The following is a 14,180-nucleotide window of genomic DNA, read 5'->3' as shown; positions in this document are numbered from 1 at the left end:
ATCTATATATTTAGAGGGACCACTCAACCTAACATATCCTTTCCTTCCTCTTATATATATATATTTAGAGGGACCACTCAACCTAACATATCCTTTCTTCCTCTATCTATATATTTGGCTTGTACTGGCGTCAAAATGAACGCTTTGAAGCCAAAAAAGATATAAGTAGGAACTGTTTTTTCTATATTCTTTATAAGATCAAATGAACTAAAAAGTTATTTTTCCTTTTGATAACTGAAGGGCCAATAAAAAACAAGAACATTAAATTTTCAAAAGGAACTGCATCACGTCATTTCAATTGGCTTGTCTGATTTACAACGGTACCCTTTAGTTCTTTATCAGATCATCAACGACAGATATATTTTTGTTTTTCTACAAGAAAACTGTATAGTGTCAGTGTACACTCTATGCGAAGAACGGAAATAAGGAAACATCCATTATCCTTACAGGCAGCCGTGGCAAATTTGAAATTCCGAGCTGGGTCAACCTTTCCGGTCCCAGTTTGTTCTGTACCGCACGGATATTGGGTTAATAAACGGACAATCAACAGGACTAGCCGGTGCAACAAGGTTGACGCGGTCAGGACTTTATGCTTCATATATGTTCAATTTACTTTTTTACTAAAGGGGCAGAGGTGCGTGTCCTGTAAGTTTCTTTAAGTAGATACAATCAGGCGGAGGCGCAACAAGGATAAAAAGCTTGACAAAATTTATAGAAAAGTCAACTTTTTAGATATTAAAATATTAGCCACTGAATTTGGAATATTCTACCCTTTTTGCCAGTTTAAACTGGATTTTATTTTATTAAAACTTTTTTAACCATGAAATAAGTTATTCATGGAGATTGAATTTTGTTTTCTGCATTTAATATCAAAAAGTCGTGGGGGAGGGGGAATATTGGGCCTCAGCTCATTAAGTTTTTTGATAGTTTTTTTTTCAATAATGTGAACAAAAGTCAGCAATTTTTTTTCGCCGTAAGTAAAAGATAACAAAATTTTAGAAAAACGAATTTATTTGAATTTTTGCTTTATTACAAGCTTCCACCATTTTTTCCCCATGAGGGTTAATTTTAATTAAATCATAAATAAACAAACAAACAATGAATACAAAACAATGTTGTGTACTGCAATACTGTTTACAATTCGTCGTTCTCATCTAGGATACCGTCTCCATCATCATCAGGATCTTCATCATTCTCCAGACCATCTCCATCATCATCTTCATCTCCGTCAAGAATACCGTCACCATCATCATCTTCATCATCTTCGTTCTTTACACCATCATTATCGTAATCCTCCTGGAAATATAATAATTGAAATGGGCCTGCAATTCACAATGATACCTTTCAGTTAACCCATTAACAATATGAATGTTATTGGCGTTTTTAAGAGCCGAAATCAAAAATTACTAATACTCAGAGAGAAAAAAGGGATTAATTTGTCATTTTAGATCAAACAATGGATTAAATGAAACTATTGTGAATCAGACCTGCAACTCTTTGTAAAGGGGGTTCACTTAAGAAGTCCCAGTAAGTAGCAATTTCTAAATTTTTTGTTAATCTAGAAGGAATTGATTTTATTGCTCATATTTTGTAAAAAACGTAATATCATAAATGTGAACAAAAGCAGATTCTTCAATTTAAAATTGTTCGACATGCGGCGCGATTCACCATACATTTCTATCATTACCTCGTCATCAGGGATACCATCACCATCATCATCATCATCTTCATTGTCCAGGAGTCCGTCATTATCATCATCATCATCATCGGCATCGCTAAATATATTTAGAATTTATAACGTTTGCTTAACTTTTATGAATTTTGTCTTGTTACTCAAATTGTTACCATTAAAAACTTAAACAGGGAATAATTGGCTTCCATTTGCTGACCGATAATTTAATTGGAAAATATTGAAGAAAAAATATCATTTTTTTGCCAGATTTAGTTTCACATTTAAGTGGACATTTTTTTGGATCTGAAATCCGCAAGTCCCATTTGTAGAAAATGAAAATAATCAATTTTCAACGAGAAAAATTGGATTTATCATTCTTTTTAGTCAGACAAAGCTTTTAAGGATACTGTTATGAATTGGAATGAAGGGTGGCTTAATGTTACTTCTGCAGTCACTAAAATGTTGAAATGATAAAATGAAGAGATTTTGCAAATTGGTCGGAGGAACCAAAATGAATATATTTTATTTGATTGTCCCCCCTAGTCCACTCTAGGGTATGGGAGGGGAGGAAGGCGAATCACATCTATTTGTCGTCCGAGTCAAATTCTCCTCATTTTCTCGTCCGAGCCACCTCAAAATCATCTTACTTGCCATTCTTTTATGTGTCCAATACTTGAATATAAAACAATCTTTTTAAGTCCAAAAGTTTTATGTCGTGAAAATAAGATGAATGTGGATGAGACATTTGTTTAGCTTGCCTTCCTCCCCTCGGTATGGAGACTTCTGAGGGAAAGATTTCCCGTGGGTTCAAGGTAGAAAACGACCAGAAGAACAGAATCCATTAATTTTCAGAATAGTTCAAGACGAACACACACTTACTCACGAACACACACAAACAATAAAACAAAAATGTAAAGTATTATCTTTAGCTTCTCTTTAATTTTCTTTTTTAGTTAATTGCAGAGGAAAAAAGAATTTGAACCGCGGCTTGAATTTAAGCCGCGGCTCAAACATGGTTGGTTCCACTTAAAATCGTATTAATTATTTTAAGATTGAAGCCGGCGCTCAATTGAAACCGGTTTTATGCTGATTTTTGATGCGGCTCAAATTCATTAAATTCGGACACAGAATGAGTAAAAAATAAGCTTTGTGCTTTCAATGGTTTAGAAAGAGAGAAAAATGTTAAGTTTTTGAAGAGAGTTCATTGCAAAATGTACAAAAAACTCTAAATTATTTAAAAAAAGTTTACAATAAACAATTTGGGGCGAATTTTTAGATTAACGCATTTATTATTATTTTAAAATAGATTATAATGACTACAAAACATTCATAAATATATATAGAATCCAAAATAAATAAAACAAGTTACAGCACAAATTTTGTTTAATTATTTGTGAAAGTGCATCCCTTTCAAACCCGAGAATTTCAATTTCATTTGATCTAACTGATAGCAATTCCTTAAAAAAACTAATTTTCACAAATTTTCATCAGAAACTTCTGTAAAAGTTAAATTAAACATTTACAAACAGTTTTGTTAGATCACTGGGATAACAATTACAATCTTGTGCAATGCTGTAAATATTTTAGCCAAGAGTTTTGTTAGATCACTGGGATAACAATTACAATCTTGTGCAATGCTGTAAATATTTTAGCCAAGAGTATGTCATTAAATGTTCTGAAAAGCATTTGAAAGCAATCGGATAGCGATTTTGTTACTTTTCTGTAAACTGCGAAAGATTGATACAAATCGCGAACACAGCATGGTCTTTAAGTGATGGTTTTCCGAAATTGGTTCAATGAAATATCTATGGGTTGCTCTAGGTAAGTTAAATACAGCTTTAACGGCCATATTCCATGAAGACCTTTTTACCTCACAAGTAAGTGTAGAAACACATTTATAGGAATGTTTTAATTGTTCACAAAAACAGAGTAAAAAGTTAGTAACAACAAATTTAGGTAACAATAAGTGTAGGACTAATAATAGTCGAAAAAAACAGCAATAATTTGAATATGGTTTCACTGCTGGGGTACTTGATAACCAGGATACGCTAGGGGGGGGGATTAAATTGCCCCCCCCCCCTCCCTCTAAATCCCATGTTTGATGTCCAAATATGATAAATAATACACCATTGGAAAGCTTATATGCTTTACTTTTAGAATAGATTTTTTTAGATTTTTTGTCTAAAAAAAGATAAAATATAAATTTTGGAATAGCCATTGACCAGGCCATTAAAAAGACACAAACAATTTAGCAAAATTTTAAATATCAATGATGTGTAATTAAGAAAAACTAAAAATGTGCAAATTTTTCTACTCATGGTCAAATATTCTCCTGAAAAAATATAGAAATTTAATTTTTAATGAGTATATACAATCAAACTTTAAATCAAGGGGAAAATTTATCTAGTAATAAATATTAAATTGTTAAATGATTTGAATAAAAGGTTTGGCTTTCTACAGTTTTATTTTCCAAAAAGTTTATTTGTAAAATAGTCATCAAAATATCAAATGAACAGAAAGCCGTATCATACAAAATATGATGGTTTATATTACATTCTGTCAAAAAAACTAAAAATTCGAAAATGATTAGCATGTTCTTTTAATAAAGATTTAAATTTTGACGTAAAATCAAAAAATTTTCTAAAATTTGGCCTTTTACATATTCGCTTACCCTAATCAAAAACTAAATTATTATTTTCTCTTAGTCATGAGGTTAGTAAAGTCATAAAGTTTAAACATATTTAAGCTGGAACTCAAGCACAGCGAGGGAGGGAACCCCCGGACGCCACAAGCCTCAGCCATGCAGACACTCGAGCCTCCAAGATTTGCTAGGTAGACCGAGCCTCCGTTATGCAATTAGAACCTCCGCTACGCAGTATTCAAGCCTCCGCTATTTATATTAACAATGTGGCACAAATTTTACTTAGTGTTGTTTATTGATTGTCACTATTTGTAACGTATGTTGACTTATAAAGTGGTTTATAAAATTTTTGTTTTTCAATAAAACATTTCTTACGCAGTGAGGAAATTCATTTCTGAATTAAACGTTTTTTTTAAATTAAGATTAACTGTCAATGACAAATTTTTGGTTATCTTAATTTTATAGAAATTTCAAGAAAAGGTATCACTTAAATCAAAGATTATTAAATATCAGAATTTTTTCACTTAATGTTTTCCTTTTTTCGTAAAAAATGTTTAAAGTTTTATAAAAAAATTTTACTAGCCATAATTAGTCACTATTTATAATAATTGATCAATAACTCTGATCTTTGATAAACATTTTATATGTCGAAAACATTCAATAAAATTCTTTACTCATGTTAAAACCAAAAGTTTTAAGAAACTATTCTGTATAGCGGAGGCTCTTACTGCAAGTCTGAGGCTCAGTCTGCCTAGAAAATCTGGGAGGCTCATGTCTGCATAGCGGAGGCTTATGGCGTGTGGGGGTTCCCTCCCTCGAACAGCCCGCCTAAAGGAATAGAATTCTTGGCGATCAAACATTTTGCAATTTAATATTTGCAAAGTTTCTACAGATAAAAAATGTTTTATTCTTGAAAGATTTTCAATATAAAAATTTAAGCTTTTTGCTTAACCGTAAAATCAATTCTTTAATTTAGTTATATTAAAAAAATCACAGGGACTAAGATTTCAAATTCTTGGCCTCTGAAAAATGTTGAAATAGCCAAATTCCCCAAAAGAAAAAATTCCATCTACAAAATATCGCATTATTTAGAAATAATTTCTTTTATTAAAATTCTAAGAGAAAAAGCAACAAGTAAAAGGTAAAACTTTAAGGAATACAATAGGGGAAAACAGAGCTGAAAACTTTAGAATGAGATATCCTTAATCCCGATTACTCAATCTGAGTATCCAATGAACACAATTTTCCTTTTTTTCTTAAACCGTTCTTTATTGGATGTAGTAGAGAAAAATCAAAAACCGGTTTTAAAATTAAAGAGTTCCTCCCATTTCTGTATATTAATCTTAAATGGCGCGCAAAATTTCAAATTTATCGGCTTCATATACGCCACTCTAATTGCTTGAATTTTATACACTTTTTAGGATACAAGTACAAGATTTGGTTAGTCTCGATATTAAGAAAAAGAGAGGAAGCTAAAGCATCTCGATATACACCATTTTAAAGTTTTCAGCTCTGAGCTGGGAGCTTTAGATTGGATCCTTTAAACCTAACTACTTAATCCGAATATCCACTGTGGAAACTTTTAATTTTAGTCCCTAATCCACTCTTTTTCTCTTTCTTTGGATATCCGTACATTATTTTCTCCATTAAGAGTGCAGGAATATAGTTCGTAAATTGTATTGACCAATAACAGCCTTAAAAATAAATTCTATCCCATAAGAGAAATCCGCAATTTCTAACAAAGAATGAATTTGTTGTCGGCCATTTTGTAAATAAATCGGTGAAGACAAATATTTAATAACAGGTTTAAGATTCTTTTGTAACCATTTGTAACTAATGTATTAATAAATAAATGGGTGAGAAATTAAGTAAGGGCCCTTTCAGTCAAGAAACCGAACTGCAATCTGGCATTCTTAGAATCCAATTTGTTGATCTAAATATTTAATCTGAAGACTATCATAATCTCGAGATTATGTTAGTCTCGAGATTAGAAAAAAGAGAGGATTAAGCATTAATCCTGGTATCCACCATTCTATAGTTTCCAGCTCTGGTAAAAAATGTTGTAAAAAGGAGAACGGGGAAAAATACTTATAGGAGACTAGGGGCAAAAACACCTTATATTATCCCCATCATCATCTGTATCAACATCATTACTAAAATTAATCTACACTGCAGAAAACTTGACTATTAACTCTTTATACAACATTTACAAACGAATTTTTTGTTAAGGGAAAGCTGAAGATGTTTTTTAAGATTTATGAAAAATTGTGAAATTTTGTGGCGTGCATGCGTGTTTATTCGATTATGTACTGTACAGCAAGGCCTCGCAAAAATCTGTATTAACTTATGTACAATGTGCAGGTATCACGAAAGCCGTACATGTTTGTAATTAATTATCTACAATATACACGGTGCTTTACATTTATATTTCCTTATGTACAGTTCATGTACAGCCTACTTTGTAAGCATTCAAATTTGTACAATAGGAAAAGATAAAGAAAACTAGTTATAAAGAAAAAAAAATTATGTAAAATTATTAATAAAAAACTAAAATAATTATAAAATAAGTTTATCAAAGATTCCAAAGAGATTTAATGCAATGTTTTTTTGTTTATAATNTAATAGTTTCTAAATTGTAATCTAGTTTCGCCAATACATATATTACATCCGTTTTAAATTTATTACAACCATAATTACAACGTAAAATAAAAACTAAATTTTACTTTTAATATTGTTTTGTTTGAACAAACTTAAGAATTAAGAATACCAATTTTTGGAGAAGAATTCTAATATCTTTTAAAGAGTTTCTGCATCACAGGATCAGTTGCTAAACGTTTTGTTAGCAAGTTATGTTAAAAATAAATTTGTAAAGAATTAGTCGAATGAATTAAATTGACGGTGCCGTCCACAGCCATAAAGGGGATCCCGTTGGGAATCGTACAGGCAATGAAAGTTAGGTGAACCGTCGCTTTAAGTAACCATATTCTGTAAATATATAGGGTGTCCCACGAATTATCAGAGTTGATAAATAGTTTTAAATGTCGTCTTACATATAGTGTTAAAGGTTTTTTGCAGTTTATTTCGTTAAAAACTCTGTTGCTCAAATATATTTTACTTTGAAATAAATTTAACTATAATATAACTTTGGTGTCAATCAATTTATCATTGGAAGAAGACATTCTAAACTATTCACAACTGTCATGTTTCGTGAGACACCCTGTATCAAAAAGAGAAAACCACTCTCAAATAGTATTTGAATAAATTATAACCTTGTGAATTAAAACATCAAAGTATTTTATTAATATAAAACCGGCCGTTCCCCCTCTGACAGTCCCCCCTTGCGAAAACATGAATGTTCAAAACTTTTTAATAGAATTTAGTTTAATTTAAATTTTTGCTAAAACTTAATATCAAGTGATTAATAACGATATACCTTTTAAAGAATTATCAGTTAAAAAATGAGTAAGATATCCATGTTTTTCTTTGCAAAAAAATCAGATTTAAGTTTTAAGGGTACTGTTGTGAATCGTTAATGCTATTTTTCTTTTTAAAAGTAGGTTCACTTCAAAATTCAACCACAGTCCCTTAAATTGCGAAGGCCTATTTTATTATGAAGTAATCAATTTAAAATTTTGAGAAACTAATCTACTAAATGTGCAAGTCAGGCAGTGGGCTGGTGCAGGCAGCTTTAGGAATTTTAATTCTGTTTAAATAAAACATTAACAATTTAAGAATGAAGAAATCTATTTTATTTGTGTTACAGGAAGTATTACCACATTATATTAAGTCTCTAAATTGTGTTTTCTGGGACTTAAAGGAAATGCTAGCGATATTTCAATTTAAAGGGACTGGTAGCGATATTTCAATTTAAAGGGACTGTTAGCGATATTTCAATTTAAAGGAACTGTTAGCGATATTTTAATTCAAAGGAACTGTTAGCGATATTTCAATTTAAAGGAACTGTAACCGATATTTCAATTTAAAGGGACTGTTTGCGATATTTCAATTTACCCTTCCTGCTAAGATGACAATGCCTGTTTAACATTGGTACCTTTGAAACCTGTTGCAGATCTAAAAGATTTAAAATCTGGAATATATATATTGTCGTTTTTAAAAGTGATTGGTTCTGATAAAACATACATTTTTTTCTGCATTAATAATGTGCAAGTCATTTTTTTTAGGAAAAACAACAATTAAAAAATAATTTTTTTTAAAACTACAAGCATAGCAACTAACTTTGAACGGAGGTTCGATTGAAATTCCGCTTACTGTCCCTTTAACAGGAAAGTTGAAAGAAATGCATTTTTCGACATAAAAGCTAAATACAGTTCAGGAATCTATATCCCATTATAGTACAGGAATCTACTGAGTAACAGCACATTGTATTGAAGGAATCTACCAAGTATAACATCACAAAACTGTTTAGAGGAATCTACGAAAACACAGTACAGGCACTATACTTCGGAAACCTACCTTATACCGTCTCCATCGCTATCAACATCTCCCCAGGCGGATACCATGGGACCTGAACCCAAACATTTACTTATTTTTTGTTATCTCTACATAAAAATATGCCCTAAAATAAAACCCATCAAGCTGACATTTTTCTTAAATTCGTATTTGGTTTTCTGTTTAAAGGAATTGAGTTTTTGCCACAAATGCCAATTTTATATTACCTAAATCTCAATAACCAGATGATGCATACCTTTCATATTTCAAACTTACATTGTTTGATCACCTGAATTCATAGTTTGAAATATTTACCGTCTACGACATTTGGTTTTGAAGAAATTGGGATTTAAAAATCCGAGTTTGTGGCAAAGACTCAATTCCTTTGCGCAGTTTTAGAAATAGTAACTCTTGTTATCGTTAATCATTCAAAAGTAAAAGTAGGAAATCAGAAAAAACCGCATTTTTAAAATATTCTTTTAAATATGCAAATATTTTTTAGCATTGTTAAATGTGTAAATAATAGTGGCAAGCTGTCATTTAGATTTCATGGCTGGATTATGTCCAGGGGAATTAGTGAATTCTTTAGATTTATACATTTTGTTAAATAGTCTAAATTCCGTGTTGACCCGTCGCTAAAACTGGCTAGCTGGTCAGTTTACAAGGTCTAATTACGTCACAAAGACAGGTAGAATCCCAGGTAGAGCTGGGGACCCAACTGACCAGCGCGCAGGCGACACCTTTATCCTTAATTTCAAAAGATGTGTGAACTCTACACGTTTGAACTGTAGGCATATTGTATTCTCTTATTTTTTGTATTATAATCTTGTAAATCTTCTTTTTTTTAAATTTGACATTTGCATAAAAGAAAAAAGATTGCATAAAGTTATAAACTTTATTGGTAAATTTTGTTCAACAATTTTTTTTTGCATATGAATTGAGTCTTTGCCACAAACTCTGATGTTCTAAAACCTACATCTTTGCAACCTAGTGTCTTAGACCTTAGCTATTTCAAACTTTGAATTCTTTGAGATCAAATAATGAAAGTTTAAAATATAAATGGTATAAACCATCAGGTTAAAAAGATATGGTGATTAAAAAATTGAGTTTGTGGCAAATTCCTTTACCAAAGAAAATCAGCAAACATGTTCAATCTTTGTTAATAAATCTGCAAAGAAAACAAAATTATCACGCTTAAAATTCTAAAATTTATATTTTTTAGAAATAAGAAAGGCAAGATTTGCAAGCTGGTAAGTATGTATAGAAATAGAAAGTAATGCTAAATGTAACACATTAAATAGTGTCCAGATCTTTTGTTGTAATTCGCAAAAAAAACATATTTGTCACTAGAAAAATAAAGTACTCATTAAATAAAATATCAGAGCTTGAATGCCGCAATAGAAATCTCAGAAAAGACAATATCAATTTGTCCATAACTGACCATGTAGATTAACCCTAAACAATTTGTTGACCCTTTTTAAGGCATTATTTTACCCTCACTAGCACAAAAAACTTTAAAAGTTATCGGTCTTATTTGTTCTATAAGCTGGCCTTGAAAAATTTGGGCTATTAATATGGATATGCATTTCAACCCAATGCCTTTACTTTAAGGCCTTTTTCTATGGGGGGGGGGGGGCGCCCGGCCCCTCCAGGCTATTCATAGATTTATACCCCCAGCATTATAGGGTTTAAACACTCTGTATTCATTATTTTCTTCAAATTTTTTAAATACTTTCTCTCGTTTCAGAATAATATGTCAATCAACAGTTAACATTTCAAAGTTAAAATTTTTTAAATATTTAAATTTTCCTTATTTCAAACATTCCTTTAAGTTCAATTCTCAAAAGAAATGAAATTTGAAAATAGGAATTAATCAAAATGAAATTTTTAACTTGATATATTGGTCTCTGTGAAAAAAATATCAACCGCCAACTTTTTTAAACATACGCAACAGTTTGTTTTCTTTGTTTTATTAGTTTTTTTTAATGGATTTATTTTTAATTTAAACCCATCCACCCTCAACTGAGCTTTCGTTGAGTTCTGCAGTACACTGGACCGAAGATATATTAGGATTCAGTGGAGATGGAATCCACAATTTAAAAAGTACCAATTATAGGATTCACACCGTCATCACTCTTTAGGTTCTACGTATATAATTATCAAAACTGAGAATAACTTTTTTGAAGTTAAAAACAAAGGAATTCAGCCTTTACCCACAAACTCTGATTTTCTAATCCCTTTATATTTTTGCAACCCAATGTTGAAGACTTTTGATATTTTAAACTATGCATTTTTATAGATCAAATAATCTAAGGTTGAAATATCAAATGTTAACACTTCCAGGTTGCAAAGAAATAAGAAGTTGAAAATTTGAGTTTGATGCAAATTCTTTAAGATAGGTTTTAAATATTTGTAGTTGTGGGGGGAAGGGGGGTGGATTTTCTATTTGGTTGAACCTAAATCAAGATAAAATATTTTTTATTTAAAACATTAGTTTTCAGATCCATGGGTTAATGAGGGAAGTGCATTTAGAAGGCAAAAGATGTAATCTATAAAATAAAACATTATCTTGAAAGTTTTATATTTATTCACTACACTATCCCTGGCTTCTGTTCAAATAATGGTTGAACTTTTAAAACTTTTGCTGCAGAGTTAAAGGGTGGAAAAAGTAAAAGAGGGGTTAGGTTGATACCGAGCTATAATTATATGATTGAATTTACACTAATATTATTCTATTATTTCTATACAGAGAAATACTTTTGTCTTTTCATATGTTCAGTCCGATTTACTAAGGTACCCTTAAAACATTTGTGTGATTATGAATGAATAAGATATTCTAATTTTTCTGACAAATATGTGATCATTTTCAATTGTGGGTTCTCTATAAAAGTGACTTGTGCATTTCTACTTTAGAAACAACGGAGGTAATTACTGAAATTCAACATTCCGCAAGCTAGTAAACGATGATATCTTCCACATTATTGATCATATAAAGGTTTAAAGGAGGCACCGTATTGCATATAATAAAGCTTACTACTCTTTAATTGGAAGATCAATTGATAAAACCATTACATTCTCTTTAATCTGTGTTTTTCCTCTCTCTTTGTCTGTTCTAGCATGGTTATATACTTGTAACTAGATGAATGCTGGACGGGAAACTTTGCTAAACTTTTAACAAGTTTCTTTAATTCTTGTAATTTAATTCAGTTGTTTGTCACCACAGAACCCAGGGTCATCATTCTACGAGAAATACAACAAACTTTACAGCAGACAAGAAAATAAACAAGAAATTGTACTTTCACATGCTTGCATAGTTCTGTGAACTGTGTACTGTGTCCTTTAAGCTATAAACTGTGTTCTGTGTATTGTGTACTTCGTACTGTAAGCTATGTACGATATTTGAACCATTTACTATATACTTAGATTTTTAAATTGTGTAAGGTAAGTTATGTACTTTAAACTGAGTAAGTTATGTACTGTATATTGTATCGTGAGTATACTTTATACTGTAGCTACAGTAGTGTATATTTTGTATTGTGTTCTGTAAGCTATTTTCTGTGTTAGCTATGTATTGTGTATTGTGTATGTACTGTTTTCTGTAAGCTTTGTACAAATTAAACAATATACTTGTCTCATGGTATGATATATATTTATATATAAATAAATTAGTAATTTGTTTGTCCGATCATAACTCATGATGTTCTTGACTGATTTCCATAATCTGTTGATAAAGGAAACTCGGTAGAACCACGGGAATGTTCTTAGTTTGGTTTAAGATCTTGTAATTATCTATACGTTTAGCATTCAGATCTAAGATTAATAACAATACAGTTAGAACACTAGATGTCGTCTTTTCTTCATGATTTTGGGGTTTTTCGTTCACTTTACCCTGAGGCAGAGGCCCAAAGGAGTTACGTCCATGCTCTCCCTCTTTCTTGTAATTCAACTCTGCCTGCGCAGAACTCCTTTGGGCTTCTGCCTCAGGGTTATTGTAAACAAAAACCCCAAATTATTGAAAAGACGACATTTAGTGTTATGTCTGTATTGTTATTAATCTATGATCGATGTTTCTATATTTCATGCTGTTTTAACAACTAATTCATTATTTCATTATTTGTGTCGTCTTTAATTTACATGTTTATAGTGACACCCTGTATAGGAGTATGTTTATAGTGACACCCTGTATAGGAGTATGTTTATAGTGACACCCTTTATAGGAGTATGAAGGTTGGTAGAAAGTATGAAAGCTTTTATATGAGGAATGTCGCAGTGTATTCTGCTTTGTGACCTAAAGTAATAACATTCTTTTCATTACAAAATTGCTTCAACGACATTTTTTGCAAAAATTCTACATTTTCTCCTTTTTATAAAAATGAAAAACACCAAACTGCAGCATGAGCAAAATTTTAGGAAAAAGAATTTTTACCAGAAATTAAAACTTGGAAGATTTATTACAGGAAAATATAGATTTTTAAACTTATAAAACAGAACAACTTATATAAATGAAATATCGAAAAACAGGAAAAGGAACTGGAAGTAAATATCTTTTGCAATTTTGATATTTTTTGTCTTAATAATTAAAAAATTTATTCAAAATATGATCATTACTATTAAACAAATTTTCGGTATAGAATTTTTTTTAGTTTTGTATCAACTTAAAACTGAAACATTAAACAGCAAAATCTTGGTGATATTTGTTTAGCTCTTAAAAAGATTTACATTGAAATGTTTAAAGAATTTGCTTAAAGCGACAAAATACATAATTTCTAGAAACCTTTATCCAATTCATAACGACACCCTTTAAACCTTTTCGACTCCATCATTGCAAGGCAACTTGAATAAAGTCTGCAAACCCTACAGAGATATATTTTATAATTGTCAAGAATGAAATATGCTCTTTCATTTCGGGGCTTTTTGAACTTCTTACAATCCGGCCATTTTCCACTTTGAGGAAATTTACGATTTTCATAAATTTTCCCCCACTTTTTCCTACACACTAGGGCACACCTGGCCTAACTTCGCCAACAAACATTGAAGATATTAAAAACTTTACTTTCTTGTTGTTTTCAGGAATAATGTTTTTTTTAAAATAACCAACCATTCATTCAATGTAACCTACAATAGAAATAAAAAACAAAAACTTTACTTTCTTGTTGTTTTAAGGAATAATGTTTTTTTAAAATAACCAACCATTCATTCAATGTAACCTACAATAAAAAAAAAAAACAAAAACTTTACTTTCTTGTTGTTTTAAGGAATAATGTTTTTTTAAAATAACCAACCATTCATTCAATGTAACCTACAATAAAAATAAAAAACAAAAACTTTACTTTCTTGTTGTTTTAAGGAATAATGTTTTTTTAAAATAACCAACCATTCATTCAATGTAACCTACAATAGAAATAAAAAACAAAAACT

The 14,180-nt window shown here is 30.6% G+C and overlaps 1 protein-coding gene across 1 annotated transcript in view; it reads right to left on the bottom strand.

Moving 5' to 3' along the window:
• Positions 1–990: 990 nt before the first annotated feature.
• Positions 991–14,180, bottom strand: part of LOC111713239 (prostatic spermine-binding protein) — a 15,707-nt gene continuing 2,517 nt past the window's right edge. The window contains exons 2-4 of the mRNA XM_023488066.1: positions 8,787–8,838; positions 1,688–1,775; positions 991–1,296 (exon numbers count right to left, since the gene is read on the bottom strand). Coding sequence (XP_023343834.1) covers positions 1,135–1,296; positions 1,688–1,775; positions 8,787–8,838 — 302 coding nt within the window. The 3' untranslated portion in view covers positions 991–1,134. The remainder of the gene's footprint in view (positions 1,297–1,687; positions 1,776–8,786; positions 8,839–14,180) is intronic.

Source organism: Eurytemora carolleeae, unplaced genomic scaffold (genome assembly GCF_000591075.1).
Source record: "Eurytemora carolleeae unplaced genomic scaffold, Eaff_2.0 scaffold1389, whole genome shotgun sequence".
Lineage (NCBI taxonomy): Eukaryota > Metazoa > Arthropoda > Copepoda > Calanoida > Temoridae > Eurytemora > Eurytemora carolleeae.
This window is presented reverse-complemented; position numbering and strand designations above follow the sequence as displayed.